At 43.9% G+C, this 24,932-nt stretch overlaps 1 protein-coding gene across 1 annotated transcript; it reads left to right on the top strand.

The window, feature by feature from the left end:
* Positions 1–24,932, top strand: LOC138369914 (uncharacterized). The gene is made up of 3 exons (XM_069333664.1): positions 1–83; positions 24,541–24,680; positions 24,793–24,932. Exons 1-3 carry the CDS (start codon positions 1–3, stop codon positions 24,930–24,932), a joined length of 363 nt encoding a protein of 120 aa, XP_069189765.1.

Below are 24,932 nucleotides of genomic sequence, written 5' to 3'. Positions count from 1 at the left end.
ATGACGTCATTATCCACTCTCATTGGTGGCTCGGTGTCACGGGGCAAGAGTGGCTTATCCGCCGATATCCGAGCGCGAGAAAGGTGACCTTACGTGCGCTGTGGCACAGAGGCGGTGTTGGTGTGTCACGTGACAGATGGTAAGGGTTGATATATTCCGTCATTTGCGGTAATAAGACGCGAGGGTGGCGTTATCCTGGTCTGGGATCGAGTCCCCACTCTTATGTAGGTAATGATAATGACTGTATGATGATGATGATAATGACGATATAATGATAAGAAGTACGATATACTGCTGATAGGAATGACAGTATGATGGTGTTGAGAAGGGTATAATGATAGAAATGACGTTATAATGATGATCGAAATGATATAATGATGATCGAAATGACTTCATGTTGATTAAAATGACGATATAATGATAAAATGATGATATAATGAAAAAATAACTGTACAATGATAATAATGATGGGATGATGATGATAACAGTATGATGATGATAATAATTACGATATGATTATATTGACGGTATAATGATGCTAAGAATGACCTTCAAATCAGGGACGTTTTATCATATCTAGCGTCTTTTCCCAGCATACCTCGCTAAACCTAGCGTACCTCGCTAAATCTAGAGTGACCCGCTAAATTGAGCAGTTTAATAAATGCGACCGAAAAAACTGCCTTAACTGCTGATACGTTAAGTTGTCATTTATTAACCATTTTAAGAGCTCCGAGGCGCTAATGACGTTGCTTTTAACAAAACAAAAAATGCCTTCAATTGTGATGTTTCGGAGCTCACAAAGTGTTTAATAAATGTGACTAAAATCGCCGTGATTGTTGAAAGATGTAGAGGTTTCGTAAGTCATTAGCCCTAGCTCACTTAAGCTTCAACATAAGAACATAATTACCCCAGAACTTGAATCCGTCAGGGCGCTAAATAGCGCTTAGTCAATGCTAAACAATATAAGCGATTTCATATACTCTCGTTTCAGCTATTATCACCGGGGGTCCAGACACTTCCAGGAAGCGTATAATTAAGCTATCAGCCTTTCATGATTCAGCGGTATTTTCTCTTTTTGTGAACCATACAAAATAATAGACTCAACACAAGAGCGAAAACTACTTATAATAGGCATTGTGTAATCATTCCGCTAAGCTTAGCAGAAAATCCTATTGAATGACAACACCTCCCGTTGATTTATGATGCAAATCATTAATTGTATGTAAATGTACTTAATTATACATCATCTTGGAAAAGCAGACGGAACCAAAATAATAACTACCGTAAGAGTAAACAAAAAAAATAGGGTCCCAATGTTCAAAAGTTCGATTTCCAGAGGAAGTGGAGGAAGCGTGCGAGGATATTGAGTGCGCAGCGTGTGGCAAGAGGAGTGACAAGTGAGGTATGGGGCGCGGTGAGTACAAAAGCTGATGAAGTCTTCACAATTAAACTACCGTCAATGATAGATCGTACCGGGGAACCCGCTCGCTACCGTATCCATCATAATCCCGCCTGCACGCCCCGGCTCCCTCACGCCCTTACCCGCCACCGCCCGCCATCACCGCCCGCCGCCGCCACCCGCCACCACAAGCCTCAACTCCACAAAAATTTCCAAAACACAAAATTTTAACTCTTACTTATTTTCAGATTAAATAAATACATCTGGAAGCAACTTCGATATTTTTTTTAATACAGTTTTTTTGTTTTATCTTTTTAATTTGTACTTTATGCTTGTGTGCCTATCGACATGTTTCTTTATCGGATTTTAGATTTTGTGGTGATAACAGGAACTTATCGTGTGTTCGTGTTCTCTCTCTCTCTTGCCCTCATTATTCCCAGTCATCCGCCCAAGCCCTCATTATTCCCGTTATGCATCCCTTTGCCCTATCATTCACCCCTCTCCCTCATTATTCCTCCTTAACCACCCTCTTCCCTCATTATTCCGCTACGGAAGACATTCCGTTTGTTATTGGAGTTTGACTTTTTTTTTTTGTCAGGTTTTGAGGGTTGACCCCCAGTTGAACAGTTGTTGAGAAAGCGCTCGTCACCTCATAAACGGTGGCTGTTGCCACTAACGAGGCGTCAGGGCCATTCCGCTCGTAAATTATCCGTTGTGAACACCAATATGAATGGCGTAACTATTTTTTTTCTATAGTAAATGTTACTCCCGTGACGTGAGGTGTGTAATGACGTGAACGTTACCCGAGGCGGGAGTTTGACTTCATCTAGTTTAATTGTTACTATCATCATCAGTCACTATCGTCGGTGTTTGTGTGTCATTTATTGATTCGACAGAGAAGGGGATATGGGCGTCGGGGTTGTTTGTGCTCGAGTCCATCATTCCTCAGCCCGTCCTCATAAACAAAGACCCCCAAGTCCATTCCATTCACCCGCCAAACCTCTTGTTTATGACTGGAAAAACGGTTTGAACACGACTCACAACTGATGACGTCCGAACACTTCCGGAACAAGTGCTTCGCTGACGATTTTTGTGCGAACCACAACGCTGTAAATGCTTTATCCACGTACTACAAATAATCGCCAACAGAACCTAAACACCGAACCTAACCAATGCCTAAATATGCACAGTATCCTAATATACATAACAATATTAATTTATATTTGAGAAAATTCTTATTTTGGATGTACCGCATGTTACATTTAATGAATGCATCTATGGGGTCGACCGCTGGACGGAATGGACGTGGTCTGAGGACGGGTTTCATCCTTCCTCCTCTTCCTTGCCTACTCCCCTCCTCTTTTCCTTTCGTCCTCCTCTTCCTCCCTACCAGCCAGGCAATCATTAAGGATGACATGATTAACTGCGGTGGTCTTACAGTCACATCGATTTGGCAATTGAGACGCATACAAGTTCATTACAACGATGGGCAGGGGGATGGGGAGGAATGGGTTGCTGGAAGGGGGTGTGGGAGGGGAGAGTGCTGTCTTGATGTGGGGAAGGGGGCATGATCACATCGCAATAAACGACATGCTTAAACACTCTTGAGTTATTAATTGCAATCGTGACAAACGGGCCTCCCCTCTCTACTCCCCATTCCTCACCTCTCTACCCCTCACCCACCCCCCCTCATAACCCCCGCCGCGCGTGAGTGGGTGGGGATCCTCTTACAAATGTGTCATGTCTTCCAGTGTCACGTGTCATATGTATCCAGTCTTGCCAACACCTGGTGCTCGTATTGTGGCCAGTTATGTATCGCATACCGTCAATGTATTGTGTATGATGCGCTGGGCTGGTGTATGCTGTATATCATGCATCACTTTTGTGTATTTTAAATATATCGCGCATAATATATTGTATTGTGAATGTAATGGTGTCTATTGTGAAATTACATGTTACAACTTATGTGTATAATGTAGGAGAAGTCATTATACATTATCAGTCATTCCGAGAAATGCTTTGTTACTTTCTCCAACTCAACGGACACTGCAATTCCAGTCACCAAAAGTGCTAAATACTTTACTTAAGAACGTCCATTTTCACCAGATAGCCTGTTTAAAAGTTCAGAAGCCACTAAGTTCTCAGCAGTCATAGCCTACTTAAACTTTCAATAGCAAGTAATGCCAACAAATAGCCAAATTAAAGTTTCAACACTCAGTAAATTTCCAACAGATAGCCTATTTAAAGTTTCAATAGCGACTAATATGTCAACAGATAGTCTATTTAAAGTTTCAATAGCGACTAATATGTCAACAGATAGCCTATTTAAAGTTTCAATAGCGACTAATATGTCAACAGATAGCCTATTTAAAGTTTCAACAGTCACTGCTAATATGTCAACAGTCACCAGGTAGAACACCCAAAGTAGATAAGAAAAATGAAGGTATTTTTAAGAGTCTCTCTTGTTCACTGGGAACTGGCCAGGTGATAACAGGTAATTATTCAATGACTAGACCCCATTAATCGCTTCAGTCTGATCACCGTCTTCTTCAGGCTTGGGATTATGGCTTGACGGGATTAGGGTTTGTTTATGAAATCAACCAGGATAGAGATTTCCATCAATGTGTGATTCAATGATACTAACTCTTGGAGTTCGGCTTCTCTTAAATGAGTTACACAGAAGCACCTGAAGCTTGATATCACGAAGCTTTACGGGACAGCTGCTGGTGCTAATTCCCGCCGGAAATAATCAGTAAGCTTCTCTGGTTGTTTAGCTTTTTTTATAAGCTTTAGCTCTTGAGAGACGGATGCTGGATCATGAGAGAGAAGGATGCATGCAAAGAGAACATGAAGTAGAGGAAGAGCACACACACACACACACACACACACACACACACACACACACACACACACACACACACACACACACACACACACACACACACACAATATAACACGCGCGTGTTGAGGAGTGCGACCCATCCTCCTGCTAAGATAGTATCTAATGTAACTATGCTCACCATAGTACAAATACTGACGTAATGCACAATTAGAAAATAGAATTTGGTGTTATTGAAATTGGCCAAACCGGATAAGGTTTTGTATTTATATTGCTAATGAACCCTAACCTAACCGTCCTAATACACGCTATATGAGGCCTAATATAGTACATATATATGTGCTATACTAGGCCTATAAATATATAAATTCGGTTTTGAGCTTCATTTATTTCCGGATTCTACAAATTAAACAGTACCAAGTTTTACTGTCTAAGTGACCACTACGTCCAGAACATGTACAGAATATGTTACGTCAATATATGTAGCTATGTCCACATAGCTACAAAAATAATGCTATGTAAACAGGAGGACGGGTTGAGGTGCGGCTGAGCTGTGATGGTTGGCGATGTCAACAGGTTGCGGGTTGTTGTTGTTGTTAAAGATTCGCTACCTGGAACAGTTCCAAGAAGCACGGGCTATGGTGAGCCCGTAGGAGGTTGCGGGTGTCGCACACTTGTAATGCAGACACTTGGCTTCTCACTGCACGGCGCCACAGCTGCAACCGCTGGCACACACACACACACACACGCACGGTGACGTTAACTGAAACAAGCACTTGCAGACATGTACCTGGTCCCACGTGGTGATTGGGAGCCTACGATAGAGCAGTCACGTTAAGATCTCGTAGGAGAGTATGATAGCGAACTACCAGGTAATGACCGTGGCACGACGACTGTAAACAAGGGGGCACAGGGCCATGAACCGTCAGACCTGGTCGTTATCAGGGCCATGAACCGTCAGAGCCGGCCGTTATCAGGGCCATGAACCGTCAGAGCCGGCCGTTATCAGGGCCATGAACCGTCAGACCTGGTCGTTATCAGGGCCATGAACCGTCAGACCCGGCCGTTATCAGGGCCATGAACCGTCAGATCCAGCCGTTATCAGGGCCCTGAACCGTCAGATCCGGCCGTTATCAGGGCCATGAACCGTCAGAGCCGGCCATGAACTGACAGGAGAAGGCGCCAAGTCATTACGACTATATAGTACTTAAAGAGATCAGGATAAGGGATGGGACGGATCGGAAGGAATGGTGACCAACCGCTTGGATGGTCGGGAATTGAACGCCGATCTGCATGAAGCGAGACCGTCCAAGTGGTCTGACAGTCGGGACATAGCCACCTCGCACTCACAATCGGGAATCCCGGGCGGGACAGCAATGTTTGGGCGTGTTTCCTATCACCTAAAGCACCTATTCACTCAGCAGTAAATATGTACACAGGAATTAGTCAGCGTGTTGTAGGGTTGCATCCTGGGGAGGGTCATATATTATATATGTATATATAATATATCACATTATATATGTATACATCGTATATATATATATGTATATATATATATATATATATATATATATATATATATATATATATATATATATATATATATATATATATATATATATATATATACTTTCTGCCTGTCCCCAGACACAATAAATTATTATCATTATTATAATTATTAAACCTGTTGTAATCTTAGCTGCTATTCCAGTTAAAAATCAAGCAGCGTAAATTGTAACATAACGCTGTTTTTGTACCCGAGGTACAGGATGCTTGCGTGTACTGCTGGCAGAAAACACGGTCTTTATCTCAAGAAATATGCTAGTCAAATCTACTACTGCTTAACCTTAAGCCAAGTAAATAGTATGGCATTAAAGCCTAATCTAACAGCCTATTCTTAAACCAAGCAAATATTATGGTATCTGAGATTAATCTAACACAGCCTATTCTTAAACCAAGCAAATATTATGGTATCTGAGATTAATCTATCACAGCCTATTCTTAAACCAAGCAAATATTATGGTATCTGAGATTAATCTATCACAGCCTATTCTTAAACCAAGTAAATATTATGGTATCTGAGATTAATCTATCACAGCCTATTCTTAAACCAAGCAAATATTATGGTATCTGAGATTAATCTATCACAGCCTATTCTTAAACCAAGCAAATATTATGGTATCTGAGATTAATCTATCACAGCCTATTCTTAAACCAAGCAAATATTATGGTATCTGAGCCTAATCTAATACAGCCTATTCTTAAACCAAGCAAATATTATGGTATCTGAGCCTAATCTAACACAGCCTAGTCATACACCAAACTAATATTTACAGTATCATAGCTTAATCTAATATATCCTCATGTTAAAGTTCTTAAACCAGCCAAATCGAATTGCAAGGGCGGGTAATACGATGCTGGGCGGGGGAGTGGGTTGGGTGCTGAGCTCAGCAAACACACTCACCTGTTCCTACATTCACTCACTCACCCGGCCGACCACAGACTCATTTGCAAAGTGCGCGTGTGTGTGTGTTTTGCAAAATGTATTCTGCTCAATGGTTAGTTTTTTCTGAAGTGTATTTTTTTTACAAGGTAACATTTTCAGATTTTGCAATGTGATTTATTTTTTTTAAGGTGATTAATTTGTGTTTTATGGTTATTATTATTCCTTTAATTTTGTTAAATTTATTAAATCACCCTTAGCATTAACTGTCAGTTTTTATGGGCATGTTAAGTATATATAATTACGTAGTTAATTAAATGGTGTAATTGAGGAGATACTGATCCATGACTATTATTTCCTATGATGCTTTTTTCTGAAGCTGCCTCGCTCTCTCTCTCTCTCTCTCTCTCTCTCTCTCATCGTTTTTACCCTCTCTCATGAGTGCCCATTCCTTACCTTATTCTCTACCCATACTCCATTCTCCAAACTTTTTATTAAACCCTTCAACTCCCTGACCCATCCATCTACCGACCAAACCCGTATCCTTATCCTGATAATACACCCTTTCTTTCCCTTCCATACCAACTCATTTCCCTCATCTTATTACCCGCTTCATTCTCCGCCTTCTCGTTCCTCATATTCTCATTTCCCAACACCAAACTACCCACTTCATTCTCCGCTTACTCATTCTCCACCTACCCTGCCTTCTCCTTCATGATAAGGAATGGAGATTTTTTTTTGGTGGGAGGGGGAAGTTAAGAGGATGAAGAGGAACAGGACAAGGGAAAAATTTGGAAATGGAAAGTATATAGTGAGCTATGATAAGTGGCGGGCTGTCCGCCTTGCTGACACGATGTGTGTTGGTAGCTAAGCGAAGCTGCTCAGTCGCTTGCCAGGGAACTGTGTGTGTGTGTGTGTGTGTGTGTGTGTGTGTATGAGTCTAATGATGAGTACTGTACAGCATTCTATGAGTCTAAAGATGAGTACTGTACAGCATTCACATATACGCACTCCGATGCTTTCAAAAATGTTTCGATGTTCTCTTTGATGATCTTTATTTTTTTTGTTTTGTTTAACGGCATAATACAAATAATAAAAATAATAATAATAATAATAATAATAATAATAATAATAATAATAATAATAATAATTTTTTATAAGAAGGGAGAGGTTTTTGTTCAGTATTTCATCTAGGAATTATGTACTGTGGGGCTGTGTTTCCATCAAGTAGATCGAGGCTCTTGGGCCACCAGCTGTGGGAGCGGGGCGTCTCATCTTGGAGTAATCTTTCTAACATCGGGTCCTCTAACATTTCTATGGTGTTCCACACCCTGATGGCTTGGTGCTGCAGTCTGATGTTTAGTGGCTGTATGTTCAGGAGTTCGTGGAGCTCCTGGATTGTCTAATCACATGGTGGACGGTGTTTTGCTGCTCTCCTTAGCGCCTTATTTTGTACTGCTTGGAACTTTTGCACGTTAGTTTTCTGTAAGGTGTGTAGTGGTACTGGAGGGTATTCAAGATGAGGCTTTATAAAGCGTAGCTGTATATTCGCTCTAAAACTTCGGAATCTCCTCAGGAGAAGGAAGGAAGGAGATAGTGAAGGGAGTAGGGAGTGGATAGGGGGAAGGGAGAGGGGATGGAGGGGGAGGACAAATGGAGAATGGGGCCGGGGGAAGGGAGGGTGGGGGAGACTTACGTAAAGCCCAACCCCCTCAGAGAAACTTGATACAGCTTTGACTGGTCCAGGTTTGAGCGACTCACTGAGGTGCTCATGGGGGTATACATGTGTCCTGGCTGGGGATGGGGAGGGGTGAGGAGGTGCAGCTGGGGCAGTCATGTGTCCTGGCCAGAAATGGGAGGGTGAAGAGGTACCTGCGGGGTATACATATGTGTCCTCGTCAGGGATGGAGCGGAAGGTATACACGTGTCCTCGCCTGGGACATTCATCATGATATGGTTGTTAAGCTCAGAGGACACTTTACATTATTATTATTAACATCTTTATTGACATAATTTAATCACAATTTTGCCTAATCTGAGGATTTCAATTAAGTCTTAATAAAGTAAGGATAATGGTGGTATTCACAGTCTCGCAGGACAGAGGGTCATACACAAGACAATAGGTCTAAACTGTAGGCTGAAGCACATATATATCATGGTTACCATCAATGTTTTAATGTATGAATATGTAAAATCAACTTTCTGGTTGATACCTGGTTGATGGAGTTCTGGGAGTTCTACTCCACAAGCCCGTCTCGAGGCCAGACTTGACTTGTGAGAGTTTGGTCCACCAGGCTGTTGCTTGCAGCGGCCCGCAGGCCCACATATCCACCACAGCCCGGTTGATCCTGTACTCCTTGGAGAAAATGATCTAGTTTTCTCTTGAAGATGTCCACGGTTGTTCCGGCAATATTTCTTATGCTCGCTGGGAGGGTGTTGAACAACCGCGGACCTCTGATGTTTATACAGTGTTCTCTGATTGTGCCTATGGCACCTCTGCTCTTCACTGCTTCTCTTCCGCATTTTCTTCCATATCGTTCACTCGATAGTAGTGCACTGCCTATTGTGTACTATCTGTTCTATTGTGCACTGCCACACAAGGGTTCATAAGAGATGCAACTTAAAAACAATATAAATACAATTGTTCTTCATTCTTTAAAATGAACAAGCAAATTTTGGATAAATTGTTAGGATGTCGACCTCTCTATCGAGAGAGAGAGAGAGAGAGAGAGAGAGAGAGAGAGAGAGAGAGAGAGAGAGAGAGAGAGAGAGAGAGAGAGAGAGAGAGAGAGAGAGAGAGAGAGAGAGACAGACAGAGAGAGAGACAGAGAAAGAGAGAGAGAGAGACATAGAGAGAGAGAGAGACAGAGAGAGAGAGACATAGAGAGAGAGAGAGAGAAAGAGAGAGAAAGAGAGAGACAGAGAGAGAGATGGTTAAATACTTTTATTTCAGGAAGTAAACAGGTGTTTGTCTTATCAATGACAAGAGTAACATATGTGTTGCGTGCGTTTGCGTGCGTGTGTGTGTGTATCTGTTTATATTTATGTATGTGTGTACAAGTTGTACTTGCAGGGGGCGTTGAGCTTCAGCTCTTTGGCCCCGCCTCTCAACTGTCAATCAACTGGTGTATAGATTCCTGAGCCTGTTGGGCTCTATCATATCAACATTTGACAGAGCTCCGATAGGCTCTATCAATAAACACAAGACTAACAGGTGTGTGCGTGCGTGTATCTGTATGTGTGTGCGTCCGTTTATGTGTGTGTGTGTGTACTCAGTTGTGTTTGCGGGGGTTGAGCTCTGGCTCTTTGGTCCCGCGCGTGTGTATACCAACAGGCGTACATGTATATGAGTTTATTTGTTTATATTTATGTACAAGGCACATATGCATTTTATTTCATATATTCAGTGTATACATAAAGCAGATGCAAGTATACATATCGCTAACCTGCACATTAAATATGAATCAATTGCATCCACCCATCCATTGCATCCATCCATCCATTGATTGTGCCATCAATGGCACAATCCACCACCATCCAATCTAACGGTATAACTCAATCCCCCCCCCCACCACCCCAACACACACACATTAAAACACTCCCCCCGCCCCCCCCCTTCCATGGCAGTCCCCCCTCCCCGACAAGCTCCTGCACCCCTGGCAGTGGTTCAACACCACCGCAAGTTTAGGGAAGTGCATGTAACACCTGAAAGTGTCGAGCACACAGGTATTGACCCTCATTAAAGGAACATACACATTTACGGGGCAAGAACTGGGTGTTTGACAGGTGTTTGACAGGTGTGTTTTGCTATTAGCAAAACACACCTGTCTTTTTACCGGTGTTTTACAACCGGTAAATGAAAGGTATTTTGTGTTAATGGTGAATGGATACTTCTATCTTGTTTAATAATAATAATAATAATAATAATAATAAGATTAAGGCAGCGTCTGGGATGCTCTCGGACGTAGGTTCGAATCCTCGTCACAGCCCTTGTGGATTTGTTCATAATAATAATAATAATAATTGAAGTGATGAATGATACGAGGAAGCAACAGGTGTCTAAGTGTACAGCTCCTCCTCTCTCGTTGCCACAACGGATATTAAACGGTGTATTAAAACGCGCGAACCTAACTTAACTGACCCAGGCGGTGAACACGTGATTGTTTCCGAGCCTCTATATGCTTTATAGTACCACGTTATTTGTCCGTTGAGGACTTTGAGGGTAATATGTGATGTATTATTCGAGAAGATGGGTTTCAATGTTCAGGGTTCCTGATACACAATTGTCAATCACTCAACTGTTTCCTGTTACTAACTACCATTGTTTTTTTCCACACACACACACACACACACACACACACACACACACACACACACACACACACACACACACACACACACACACACACACACACAAACACACCCAGGAAGGAGCCCGTAACAGCTGTCTAACTCCCAGGTACCTATTTACTGCTAGGTAACAGGGGGCATCAGGGGGGGGTGAAAGAAATTCTTCCCATCTGTTTCCGGCAGTGCCGTGATCGAACCCGGACCCAAGGATTACTAGTCCTAAACGCTGTCCACTCAGCCACAAGCCCCCATTATATGTGTGTGTGTGTGTGTGTGTGTGTGTGTGTGTGTGTGTGTGTGTGTGTGTGTGTGTGTGTGTGTGTGTGTGTGTGTGTGTGTGTGTGATGACATGGATGGGGAAAAAATTTCCCCTTAGTGGTGTTTGCAAGAGAGAAAATCTTTTAATAAGAGATTAAAGAATTGCCACATAAAACGTGAAGGAACGGAGCCGCTCTGATGGACGATAACCTGCCCGTGTTAAAAGCCTCCTCGGCTTCCTGGCTCTGTAAACACGCTACACTATTGTTGCCTTGAGAGTGGAAGAGGGGCTGTGGGAAGGGGGTAGGAGGGATGGGACAGGCTGGTAGGGAGGAGGAGGAGGAGGAGTAGGGAGAGACAGTGGGAGGGAGAGAGACGGGGTGAGGGAGAGAGTATTACAACTCACCCTTGAGCGTTGTGTTGTGTTAGCACAAGTGTTACAACTCACCCTTGAGCGTTTTGTTGTGTTATCTCAAGTGTTACAACTCACCCTTGAGCGTTGTGTTGTGTTATCTCAAGTGTTACAACTCACCCTTGAGCGTTGTGTTGTGTTATCTCAAGTGTTACAACTCACCCTTGAGCGTTGTGTTGTGTTAGCACAAGTGTTACAACTCACCCTTGAGCGTTGTGATGTGTTATCTCAAGTGTTACAACTCACCCTTGAGCGTTGTGTTGTGTTAGCACAAGTGTTACAACTCACCCTTGAGCGTTGTGATGTGTTATCTCAAGTGTTACAACTCACCCTTGAGCGTTGTGTTGTGTTATCTCAAGTGTTACAACTCACCCTTGAGCGTTGTGTTGTGTTATCTCAAGTGTTACAACTCACCCTTGAGCGTTGTGTTGTGTTAGCACAAGTGTTACAACTCACCCTTGAGCGTCTGATGTTGTTCTCAAGCACCGAACATTGCTGACTATATTCATATTAGTTCCTCGATAAATACTTAACAGTTATCTTAAGATCCTTAATTCCCACATAAACTGTATTTATCAAATATTTTACTTATTACTGGTTAGTTTTCTTCCAGCAACTCGGAGACATTCTCCTGTTGATTGGCAAGTGGATATTAATTCTTAGTGTTGCTCACGAATGCTTGAGTGTTGCTAGGTGTTTGTGAGAGAAGATACCAGTGAGTGACGCTGCCTGAGAGACAGAGAGAGACAGACACCCGTCAAACACACACCGAAACTACGACGTTGCTACAACGTTCGAACAAGTTTTAACACCTCCTAACCAGTTATAACAACCAATATAGCAAGTTGTAACAACGTTCTAATACGTCATAAACACGTTAAGCCAAGATGTAACAACTTTATTACAAGTTGTAACAAGCGGAAAATAGAGACAGTTTCGATTTGTGTTTCCAGGGTGCAGAGACAGAGAGACAGACAGACAGACAGAGCGTATCGGAGGAATCCCAACCAGCAAGAGGAACGCGACTCATATATTGTTATCAAAGAGGATACCAGCCTCGGGTCCCAGGGCCCAGACCACTGTTTACCTGCTTCCATTAAGATGGCGGACCGATTGTGTCAGCCACCGGGCTCCGCCACCCGATACCCACCGATCTCCACGTTAATCCGGATACCCGTTCGAATCCCAGCAGGGTAGGAAGGAAGGAGGCTGGCGGGAGTGGAGAGAGATGAGTATGAGGGAGATGAAGGAATGAGAGCCATTAACGACCCCCAAACAATCACCTAAGATTGTGACTCAAACAATCACCCGAGATTGTGACTCAAACAATCACCTGTGACTCGCTAATGTCAAGACACATGTTGGAATAAAACAAAATTTTTATTACCAAGATTATTACTGTTACTGTGTGGCCTGGTGGGTATAGCAGGTGTGGCCTGGTGGGTATAGCAGGTGTGGCAATGTGGGCTGACAGCCTCACTAGTGATCACACACTCTCTAGACAAAGCCACCTTTCAATTATATCTTATCCACCTCACAAGGACTCCCCCCCCCCTCCCAAAAATAACAACTATATGCAACAAGTTTGCAATTGACCCATAACCAGTGAGGTCAAGAACATCGTGTCAACTGGTCGTGCACAGGAGTTTAAGGGTCAGGTCACTACTACCGTGACAAACAAAGACATCGATAGCTATAAGATAAGACACAAAACATAGGCAACAATGAAACAAACACTTACAAACATATGAAACTACGAGTGTTATAATACAATCGACACAATGTGTAACACCAGCTGCAGCGTGCAGCCCAACACCACCCCTGCTCCACCACGACAACCTGCGTGACAATATGTTCAACACAACATGTGTTATGTTTGCTGTAGAGATGTGCCCCAACCCCTTCTACTCTCTCTCTGTCTCTCTGTCTCTCTCTCTCTCTCTCTCTCTCTCTCTCTCTCTCTCTCTCTCTCTCTCTCTCTCTCTCTCTCTCTCTCTCTCTCTACCCCAGCATCAAGAGATGCTGGGGTAGAGAGCCACAGAGATATTAGAAAGAACTTATTTAGTGTCAGAGTGGTTGACAACTTGACAACATCAATGGCAGTGATGTGGTGGAGGCTGATTCCATACACAGTTTCAAATATACATATGCTAGAGCCCCAACAGGCTTAGAAATCTGTAAAACCAGTTGATTGACAGTTGAGAGGCGGGACCAAACACCCGAGGCTCAACCCCCGCAAGCACAACTAGGCGAGTACAGTAAAACAATGGCGTGCACACGCGCATACGCGCACCAACATTAACATATCTTATGGAGCTGTAACCATAAATATATTTTTACGATAACCTAACTAAATTTATATGAAATTACTTATATGAGAAATATATGAAAATACAGAGGAAAGATTATGTCAAAAGATACAACATAGACGAGATCCGTTTTTTATCATAGAGATTCCTTCATTGAAGCTGTTTTATTTGTTAAAGTTAATGCTATTATTCCTAATTGTTAATTGTATCATTTGCTGAAGCTAATTGTATCACAATGTAAGGTTTACATTGTAAATATAATGAATTAATGATTACGTTCTGTACACAATTCAATACATTAAACGGAAAAAAAAACATTCAGTTCAATTCTATAATTTTACACATTTTCTATAATTCTATAATATTCTATAATTTTAAACATTTTCTCTAAATACATTTTGAATTTGATGATAATGTAATCACAAAAGATCTGACGTCATCAAGCTCTGACACTTGTAACTCCCAGTACGTCATCGAGGCGCAAAGTTATGAGACTATATATGATAAAGAAGTCAGGCCAGTCTCCCCTCCCCGACCAGCCTATAGCCATAGAAAACGGAGAAAGGTTCGCGCGGGCAAATGAGTTGCAAATCTTCTCCACAACTACAGCATGATGCCTCCCTCCACCATTGCTCCAACACTCCGCACACACGCTCCCTCACTTATCTCCCTCTCCCTCACCACCACTCTCTCCCTCACCACCACTCTCTCCCTCACCACCACTCTCTCCCTCACCAGTATCAACACAACCATCAGTGATCCATCACGGAATATGTTCTACGACTGCGTGGCATGTGTTTGTTTCTGCCCCTGCTAGTGCACGTGTACCAGTCACTCAGTTGCCAGCCACAACACAGTCACTCAGAGGGGTCGTGAGGGGCCACAGAGAGGTCATTGTGGCCATCGGAGGGTCGTGGGGCCATAGAGAGGGCGAGGTGAAACTATGTTGGCCCCCCTAAGGGGCCATATTGGATCACAGACAAGGACTGTGTAGCCAAGAGAGATATGGTTAATGCCATTTTGGAGCCAAGTGACCATTTAGTGGTCGCGGAGGTTATACAAGGATTGTGATGGTGTAAAGGGGCCAGATAGGCACAAAATTAATCTTGGTAGACTGAAAGAGGTCGTGGTGACCACAGAAGGGGGTCGTGGCAGACTGAGAGGGGGTCCAGACGTAAAGATGGAAGAGATTTTGATGACTAGACCTGACACCTAGGTAGGCACTGGGGGTGTGAGGGATCCCCAGGTGGGAAGAGAGGTCTTCCTCTCCGCTGGGAGGGGTCCCATTCCAGGAAAGTGAGGGTGGAAGGGGTCACCCAAATGCCTCTCAAGACATAAATAATGCCGCATATTTTTGCCATTGGCCAGTTGTGGCGTAGACGCTATTCCCTCGGCACATAAGAGTGAATATAGGTTCACGTCTCTGCTTCTGCCAAATGGGTGTCATTGGGTACGGTACAATTTGTACCAGGGATTAAAACTGAACTCGCGAAGCCCACGACGCCACCCACACCCCACCCACACCCCGCCCACACCCCGCCCACTCTGCTACCACCCGCTGGACGCACGTTTATCGTGTCCATGTCTGAGCTGTCTGGAAAAACAAATATCTTGTTTAACGGATGATTGATGAGAAGGAACTTTTGTTGGGCCCCACACTCACGCTCTCGCTTACACCCACACCCACACCCACACTCACACTCATTCACACACACACCCAAATACTCACACCCAGTCACCCCACACCTAAACACACTCAAAGTTACTCATACTAATCACACACCCACACTCACACACACAGGGTGTGTGTAGGGGGCCTCGTAGCCTGGTGGATAGCGCGCAGGACTCGTAATTCTGTGGCGCGGGTTCGATTCCCGCACGAGGCAGAAACAAATGGGCAAAGTTTCTTTCACCCTAAGTGCCCCTGTTACCTAGCAGTAAATAGGTACCTGGGAGTTAGTCAGCTGTCACGGGCTGCTTTCTGGGGTGTGTGTGTGTGTGTGGTGTGAAAAAAAAAAAAAAGTAGTTAGTAAACAGTTGATTGACAGTTGAGAGGCGGGCCGAAAGAGCAAAGCTCAACCCCCGCAAAAACACAACTAGTAAACACAACTAGTAAACACACACCCACACACACAGTACATACAGTACCGCACAGTACCTTGATACAGTACATACAGTACCGCACAGTACCTTGATACAGTACCGCACATGAGACTGCTGTTCAAGCTCGAGAGGCAGGCGGGGGTGGGGGAAAAGGTCCTAGCATGGATAAGGAACTACCTAACAGGAAGGAGCCAAAGAGTTACGGTAAGGGGCGAGAAGTCGGACTGGCGAACAGTAACAAGTGGAGTACCACAAGGATCGGTGCTGGGACCAATTCTATTTGTTGTATATGTTAACGACATGTTTACAGGCGTAGAGTCTTACATGTCGATGTTTGCGGATGACGCAAAGTTGATGAGAAGAGTTGTGACAGATGAGGATTGCAGGATCCTCCAAGAGGACCTGAACAGATTGCAGAGATGGTCAGAGAAATGGCTACTAGAATTCAACACGAGCAAATGTAAAGTTTTGGAAATGGGACTAGGAGATAGGAGACCAAAGGGACAGTACACAATGAAGGGGAACAGCCTACCTGTAACGACGCGTGAAAGAGACCTGGGGGTGGACGTAACACCTAATCTATCTCCTGAGGCACATATTAATAGGATAACGAAAGCAGCGTACTCTACACTGGCAAAAGTTAGAACATCATTCAGAAACCTAAGTAAGGAGGCATTTAGGGCACTTTACACTGCCTACGTAAGGCCAGTCTTAGAGTATGCCGCCTCATCATGGAGTCCCCATCTGAAGAAGCATATAATGAAACTGGAAAAGGTTCAGAGGTTTGCAACGAGACTCGTCCCAGAGCTACGAGGGATGGGGTATGAGGAGCGCCTGAGGGAACTGTGCCTTACGACACTAGAAAGAAGAAGGGAGAGGGGGGACATGATAGGAACGTATAAGATACTCAGAGGGATTGACAGAGTGGACATAGACGAAATGTTCACACGGAATAGTAACAGAACGAGAGGACATGGATGGAAGCTTGAAACTCAGATGAGTCACAGAGATGTTAGGAAGTTTTCTTTTAGCGTGAGAGTAGTGGGGAAATGGAATGCACTTCAGGAACAGGTTGTGGAAGCAAATACTATTCATAATTTTAAAACCAGGTATGATAGGGAAATGGGACAGGAGTCATTGCTGTAAACAACCGATGCTCGAAAGGCGGGATCCAAGAGTCAATGCTCGATCCTGCAGACACAACTAGGTGAGTACACACACACACACACACACACACACACACACACACACACACACACACACACACACACACACAAACACACACAGTCAGTCACACATACCTTGCGATATTTGCAGTCTTCTCTGGTAGCTGCCAGGAGCGTTGTATTATCTACCAGCATGTTCCCAGTGAGTGTTGTGTTATGTACACTATGCATATGGTGTCTAGGGGGCGCCAGCTTGAAGATGGCAGATCAGTCTCCTCGAAAACTTTGTGGGGGTCATACCAATATTAGTAGATGGAAGGTGACATCCTTCATTGGATATCCTCATTCCTTATCTTCCTCCACTCATCCCTCGCTTATATTTTCCTATTACCTCCTCACACTATATCTCCCCCCCCCCCCCCATTTTGTCCTTCCCTCGTTTTCTCTTCTCATCCCCCTTTACTCTCTCCTCGTATCTCCCTCACTCTCCTTCCCTCTCTCACTCTCTCTTCCACCCACCCTTACCTTTTTATGGCAACATATATATATATATATATTTGCCCTGTGTAATTTACACATGTTATCTGTGCATAGTTATGTGCATACGGATCACGGCGCTGTCTGGACGCTCGTGTATCAGCCCAGAACACTACTAAGAAGTCCACATCCCTCAAGACAAAGCCCAAGATAAAGCAAAAGCAAAAAGATAAAGATAAAGCGACTAGCATTCTCCAGCATCGCGGCATATTAACATCACTTCCTCTACTACAACTAGCATTACTACTACTACTACTACTACTTCTACTTCTATATCTACTGCTACTTTCATTCCTAAGACTGCTACATCTTCGACTGATGCGCCGTCTTGAGCGGGGACCGTCCTCAGGCCTCGCCAGAACACCTAAAGCACCTGAAGCCAACTACCCATTTATAAAGTGGAGGAACACCTTGGAACAAAGGGATAATGACCTGTCAACTTCAATATATGCGAAAGATGGCAACAAAAACTAAAAGCATTGACTCGTCTGAGGCCTCCAGAGTCATTTGTCTTCATTGTACTCCCGAGCAATTTGTTGCCCCTTGCCTACCACCCACTGTCCCCGTGGCGCCTCTCTGCCACACACACACACACACACACACACACACACACACACACACACACACACACACACACACACACACACACACACACACACACAAGATGGTGCTACATAGCCTTCCCGGTTTGGTGCCTTCTATTGATAATTACTCACACACACACACACACACACACACACACACACACACACACACACACACACACACACACACAAGATGGTGCTACATAGCCTTCCCGGTTTGGTGCCTTCTATTGATAATTACTTACTCACACACACACACACACACACACACACACACACACTCACACACACACACACACACACACACACACACACACACACACACACACACAAACACACACACACTCCAGAGTATTACTGGATAAAATACAATGGTGAAGGGTAGACTGAGGAAGAACACACAAAAAAAGATGCCGACAAAACAAATAAACTGATAAACTGAAAGAAGATACATTCCCCTCCTTCCAGACGAAGGAATCTGAAAGAACTTTGGCCACAGCTATAAAAGCAGAGCCCTTAGGCAAGAAAGAGAAGCAACAGAGAATGGAAGCAAAACAGAGAGCCTAAAGAACTAAAGGGAGTAACAAACGTACATAAAAAAGAATAAAACACGGGTATATGGGGAATCAGGAAAGGGGAAAGGGGGAGGGGGAAAAAGAGAACCAATATGAAAATAACGTAGCAGTCAAAAGTAAGAACTATCCTCAACTGTTCGCTAGCCACAGCCGTAGGGAGATATGCCTTAATAACCAAGAGACATTAACAAGTTAATGACCATTAGAGACCATTATTACTACTATCCCCTACACCTTCCTTTCCTCCTCAGCTCTCTCTTGCCTATTTATTGCCTGTCCCTACCTGTCCTCATCACAATCGACTTGAGAATGGTCCAGGACGGACCGAAACGTCGTCGTCCCTTCACCTTCTAGTGTGTGGTCTGGTCAATTTTTGGAGTAATTTTGAGCCACGACAGCCCCAGAATTTGTTGATGTACTCACCTAGTTGTGCTTGCGGGGGTTGAGCTTTGCCTCTTTGGTCCCGCCTCTCAACCGTCAATCAACTGGTTTTGGTGCTGTGCTGAGTAATGTAATGTGATAACTATGTAATGTGATGAAGGAAGGAAGGAATTATCAAGGGAAAGCGCCAAGCCAGGACTACTGCTATAATTCTGTAATCATCCTAATTATGTGATTATTTATTGTATTTATAACACATTATCTTTCTCATTCTTAGCTAAATGTCACTCACTTTGTGACTAAACTGTAATGTATGATTTAGATTGTTATACACCTGTTTAGTCCAGTCAGTATTGTAATAAGTTGTAATAAGTTGTTATGGATTAAATTTGTGAGTCTGATAATGACAATGTCTTCGTATTGTGTTGTTATCGTGACTTATCTCATTATTATACCGTACTTTTTATATAAACGTTCCTAGTTATAAATGTACTACCATTTTTGAATATTTAATTTGATTGATAATTTCTCGCGGGATTTCTTCCTATTGGGGAGTGTTGTACATGCTGCTGTGGCGGTGTGTCCACCCACAGGATGAGTGGCGCTGCCCAATACTGTCACTATGGCGGTGTGTCCACCCACAGGATGAGTGACGCTGCCCAATAATCTCGCCCCTCGGGGCAAAATTTAAAATAGAAAATGTAATGTCTCAAATAAATCCTGGCAATAACAGCGCACCAGTACTCAAGAAAATGCAAGGAATATGTGTGTTCTTCGCAATGACGTGACAAATGGAGATAGGAAACTCCAAGTGTAGAGAGAAGGAAGTGGTGAAGGAGCGGAGACCTCACTTCCTCAGCACTCATAATATCCACCCAAACCCTACCCCCCGTTTACGGGCTCACCATAGCCCGTGCTACATGGACACTTCGTTCTGAGTAGCTAAATCTAAAACAACAACAACAACAACCCTCCCCCGACTCATTCACTCGACTATTATGTTAATGAATGATCATTCATTTATCCCGGTATCCATGACTCAATCTAGTATATCCACTCCAACTCCCCCCAATCCACACCACCTCAGCCACATCCCATGTTTATAAAGCAACTTCATTTCTCATACCCAATACACCTTTACCGTCTTGCCAACGATGCCTCACCCCTCACCCCAACATTGGCCACGCCTCCATCCCCAAATCATACCAGTCACTCCATTCCCTCTATCTTCCAAAACCAACTCTGCACCCCTGGAACTAATCGTTCATCTCCCCTGAACCAATCCCGATGTAATTGTAATCACAGAAACTAAACTCTAGGAGTGTCAATAATTGTTTGTTTCCTGAGAACTATAACAAAATTAGAGATAAAGAATGGATGAGAGAGAAAGAAGAAGAAGAGAAGAGAGGGAGGAGAGAAGAAGGACTTAATAATCAGAGAGGAATAAAGATATAATGAGATAGTAATTCAAGGCTGCTTCACTTCCAGCTAACAATCACGTTGTTTCTCATTCAAATGACATTCCTGCCGTTTCTCATCCAGGTGACAGACATACTGCCTCACATCTAGTACCTCATAAAATGACGATAGGTGATAATAACTTCACAAATTACAAAGTAATGAGGAGTGAGACAGAGCCAAAAGAAATGAGTTTATTACACAATAACCAGACGGTGAGAGCGTCCTCAGTTCACACACTCATCACAATAATATTTGTAAACTGTACAGAATATTCTCGCTTCTAGAAAGTTAATAGAAAAACGCGCTCCAATTTAATCAACAAAATACGTTTATGGACTCCCATCACAAGCGGAGAGCAAATGAAGAACTGCAAATTAATGGTGTAACACTTGAATGGGTTGACCACTACCGGTACCTTGGCGTCACTGTCGGCTCTAACAAGGGAAAGAAAGAGGAGCTCAATCAACTCATAGGAACATGCAAAAGTCGACTCAAGGCGCTGAAAGCTATGACCTGGAATGGACATGGAGCCTCAATTGCCGTGCTCAAAATGATGTACACAGCCTATGTGCGCTCCGTCATAGACTATGCCGCACCAGTACTGTGCACCTACTCCCAAACCGATATGAAAAGGCTTGAAAGCATTCAAAATGAAGCCATGACAATCATTCTTGGAGTCCCAAGAACTGCCAAAACGTCTAATCTACGAGAGGAGTTGTCCCTTCCCAGTATTAAAAGCAGAATTCAGGAGCTGAATGCTAAGCTTGCAATTAGGATAGCCAGAGATCCCCATTACAATGATATTGCCAAGAAAAAACTGAGCTCTGTGCTACTTTCAGGGGGAAACAGGAGAAGCAAAAAATGGCATCACAGATCAGTCTGCTACCTTGAAGAGCTTCACCTGCTTGAGCAAGCCCGTGAGCTCCTGCCTGTAGAGAGGTTACCTCCCTGGGAGGATGACTCATGCAAGATCATCATCAATGAAATGGCAATGAAAAAATCCAACATGATACCACAAGAAATGAGGCACAAGTATCTCGAGGACATTTATAAAGAAGCCGGAGATGAACTAGATCAAATCTACACTGACGGGTCATCTAATCCTATCAATGGCAGGGCTGGTGCAGCATACACGGTAATCAGGGATAATACCTTCCAACGCAGAAATGAAGAAAAAGCACGCATTGAGAACTATGCCTCTTCAACGCAAGCAGAGCTAACTGCCATTGTTATGGCGTTAAGGTTTCTTGAACGGAACACTAATGGTGCAGTGATTTGCACCGATTCAAAAGCAGCACTGCAAAGCCTAAGTAAAAATCAGGCAGAAAATCTTGCAATAGTCGCTGAAATCAAGAGAGCTGTGAGAGTACTTACCAATCAGGGAAGAGTCATCAAGTTTCTGTGGATCCCCTCCCATGTTGGAATATGTGGGAATGAACGAGCAGATGTGCTGGCTGCTGAAGGCGCTGAAGGAGACCATATTGAATACTTCATACCCAAGACTCAACTACAAATTAGAGGTATTATCAGGCAACATCACCGTGACAAGGTAACTGAGGAAAGGAGGATAGAAGCACAAACCAGTGAATCTGTACGATGGTACAACATGGTTGCAGCTGGCAATCCCAATCAGTATGGCCGAAGAGGAGGACGACGAGTGAGAGAATCTGTAATAGCGAGAATCCGTCTTGGATACAAATATCCATGGAGATTTGGAATGGAAACAACAGTTGATCAGCGAAGTTGCAGAATCTGTGGTGAGAGTGATGGACACCGCCTTGACCACTATCTACGTGAATGTGAACACCTGAGAGACATTAGGAATAACTGTAGAATAATAAACCCCACATTGTTTGAGTTAGGAAAACACTATTTGTCAAATATTGATACTGTTCTTAAAAGATTTCCCCATTTTGCACCCGCAAGATAACGTAAGCTTTTAAGGGTTGATAAATGTTAATCTTCTTGTTTGAGGAGCTGTTCACTTGAGACAGTTAAGCAAGTCCCAGCTGTGTCTGGGTACAAGTGACAGGATGAACAACCCAGCGGGTTTTCTTCCTATTGGGGAGTGTTGTACATTCTGCTATGGCGGTATGTTCACTCACAAGATGAGTGGCGCTGCCCAATAAACTCGCCCCTCGGGGCAAAATTTAAAAAAAATTTAACCTCCCCCCACACCAATCCACTCCTCTCCCCACCTTCCCCTACAATCACCCCCCCCTCACATCGTCCCGCACTCCCACTTATTCCACCCCATCCCACCACTCCCCCCCCCCCATCCTACCCCCATCTACCCCCCCCCCCCTCCAGGATCGTGTTGCTCTCCCCGAGCCAAAACAAACAAGACAGCACCTAGGATTCACGGGTATGGTTTCATTCAGTGTAAAGGCGGGAGCTGCCGCCCCTGGTGTGTTGTGGGTGAGAATGGTCATGCTGGTAGGGTAGGCGATGGTGGTGGATGGTGGTACATGAGTGTGGTGGTCGCGTCGGTGGACGATATTGGTGGTGGTGGGTGGTGGTAGAGGAGGAGGTTGTGGTGGTGGTGGGTGGTAGAGGAGATTGTGGTGGTGGTGGTGGTGGTGGGTGGTAGAGGTTGTGGTGGTGGTGATGGGTGGTAGATGTTGTGGTGGTGGTGGTGGTGGGTGATAGAGGAGGTTGTGGTTGTGGTGGTGGTGGGGGTTGGTAGGGGAGGTGGCAGGGATGGTGTTTTGGGAGCGAGGGGAGGATAGGGAAGGGGAGGAACAGTGGTGTTGTTGTTTTTGTTGTTAGGCCTGGGGTGTTTGCTCTCCTCTCCAGGACAGTGCTTCATAAGTACATCACCCGGGCGTCATGAACGGTGGGGGGGGGGGGGGAGAAGGTTGTGGCAGGGGTCGTGGCGGCAGGTGAGGCAGGGGTCGTGGCGGCAGGTGTGGCAGGGGTCGTGGCGGCAGGTGAGGCAGGGGTCGTGGCGGCAGGTGAGGCAGGGGTCGTGGCGGCAGGTGAGGCAGGGGTCGTGGCGGCAGGTGAGGCAGGGGTCGTGGCGGGAGGGTCGTATAACCCATGAGTGTGGCAGCCAGCAGGTGGTAGATCGTATTTTGATACCTGGAGGAAGGTGTGAGGTAAGGAAGTCGTCGTGGTGTGGTGTGCTAGACTCAAGCGGGTTTCTGGCTTGTCTAATCTGTGTCACCTCCAGAGTCAACACCTCTATATATATATATATATATATATATATATATATATATATATATATATATATATATATATATATATATATATATATATATATATATATATATATATATATATATTTGACTCCTGAAGATGTATTAATATACGAAAGTACTTAAGGAAATTCCTGTTTCATTTTTCCTCCGTGGTCTGACATTGTCATATATATATATATATATATATATATATATATATATATATATATATATATATATATATATATATATATATATATATATATATTCCTAGAACATCGGGAAAACTGCTAAAAATGACTTGAAGACCTCAACCAATTAAAGGAATGGGCAGAGAATTGGCTGTTAGAGTTCAACATCAACAATTGTCAGGTAATAACGGTGGAATAGAGAAGACGACGTTCTATTCCCGTTATCGTCAACTACACACAAACACACACACGCTACATGTTCCCATATTTTAGCTGTTTTTATAAATGTTGATTAGTGGAATCCCAAGCAAATGTTTACTTTTAAATCGTAACCCGGTAAATTCCTCCAGATGTCTGCTGGAACACCATCCAGCAGGTGAGAGCGGGAAGGAAGGTAGGAGAAAGGAAGAGAAGGAAGGTAGGAGAAAGGAAGAGAAGGAAGGTAGGAGAAAGGAAGAGAAGGAAGGTAGGAGAAAGGAAGAGAAGGAAGGTAGGAGAAAGAGGAGGAGTATCAGGCATGGAGTCAGAGATAGAGGTGGTATCAGGTTAAGGGGAACATGCGGGTTGTTGGTATGTAGAGACTGGTTAGGAGACGCTGAGAGGGAAGACGCAGGAGAAGGACGAGGACGAGGAGGAGCAGCAGCAGGAAGAGGAGAAGGAGGAGGAAGAGAAAGCGGAGGATGAAGAGGAGCAGGAGAAGGAGAAACAGAAGTTATACGAGTTGAAAAGCACAGGAGCATAA

This window comes from Procambarus clarkii, chromosome 30 (assembly GCF_040958095.1).
Source record: "Procambarus clarkii isolate CNS0578487 chromosome 30, FALCON_Pclarkii_2.0, whole genome shotgun sequence".
NCBI classification, from domain to species: Eukaryota; Metazoa; Arthropoda; class Malacostraca; order Decapoda; family Cambaridae; genus Procambarus; species Procambarus clarkii.
Note: the sequence above shows the minus strand (reverse complement) of the source record. Positions and strands in the feature narration are given on the sequence as shown.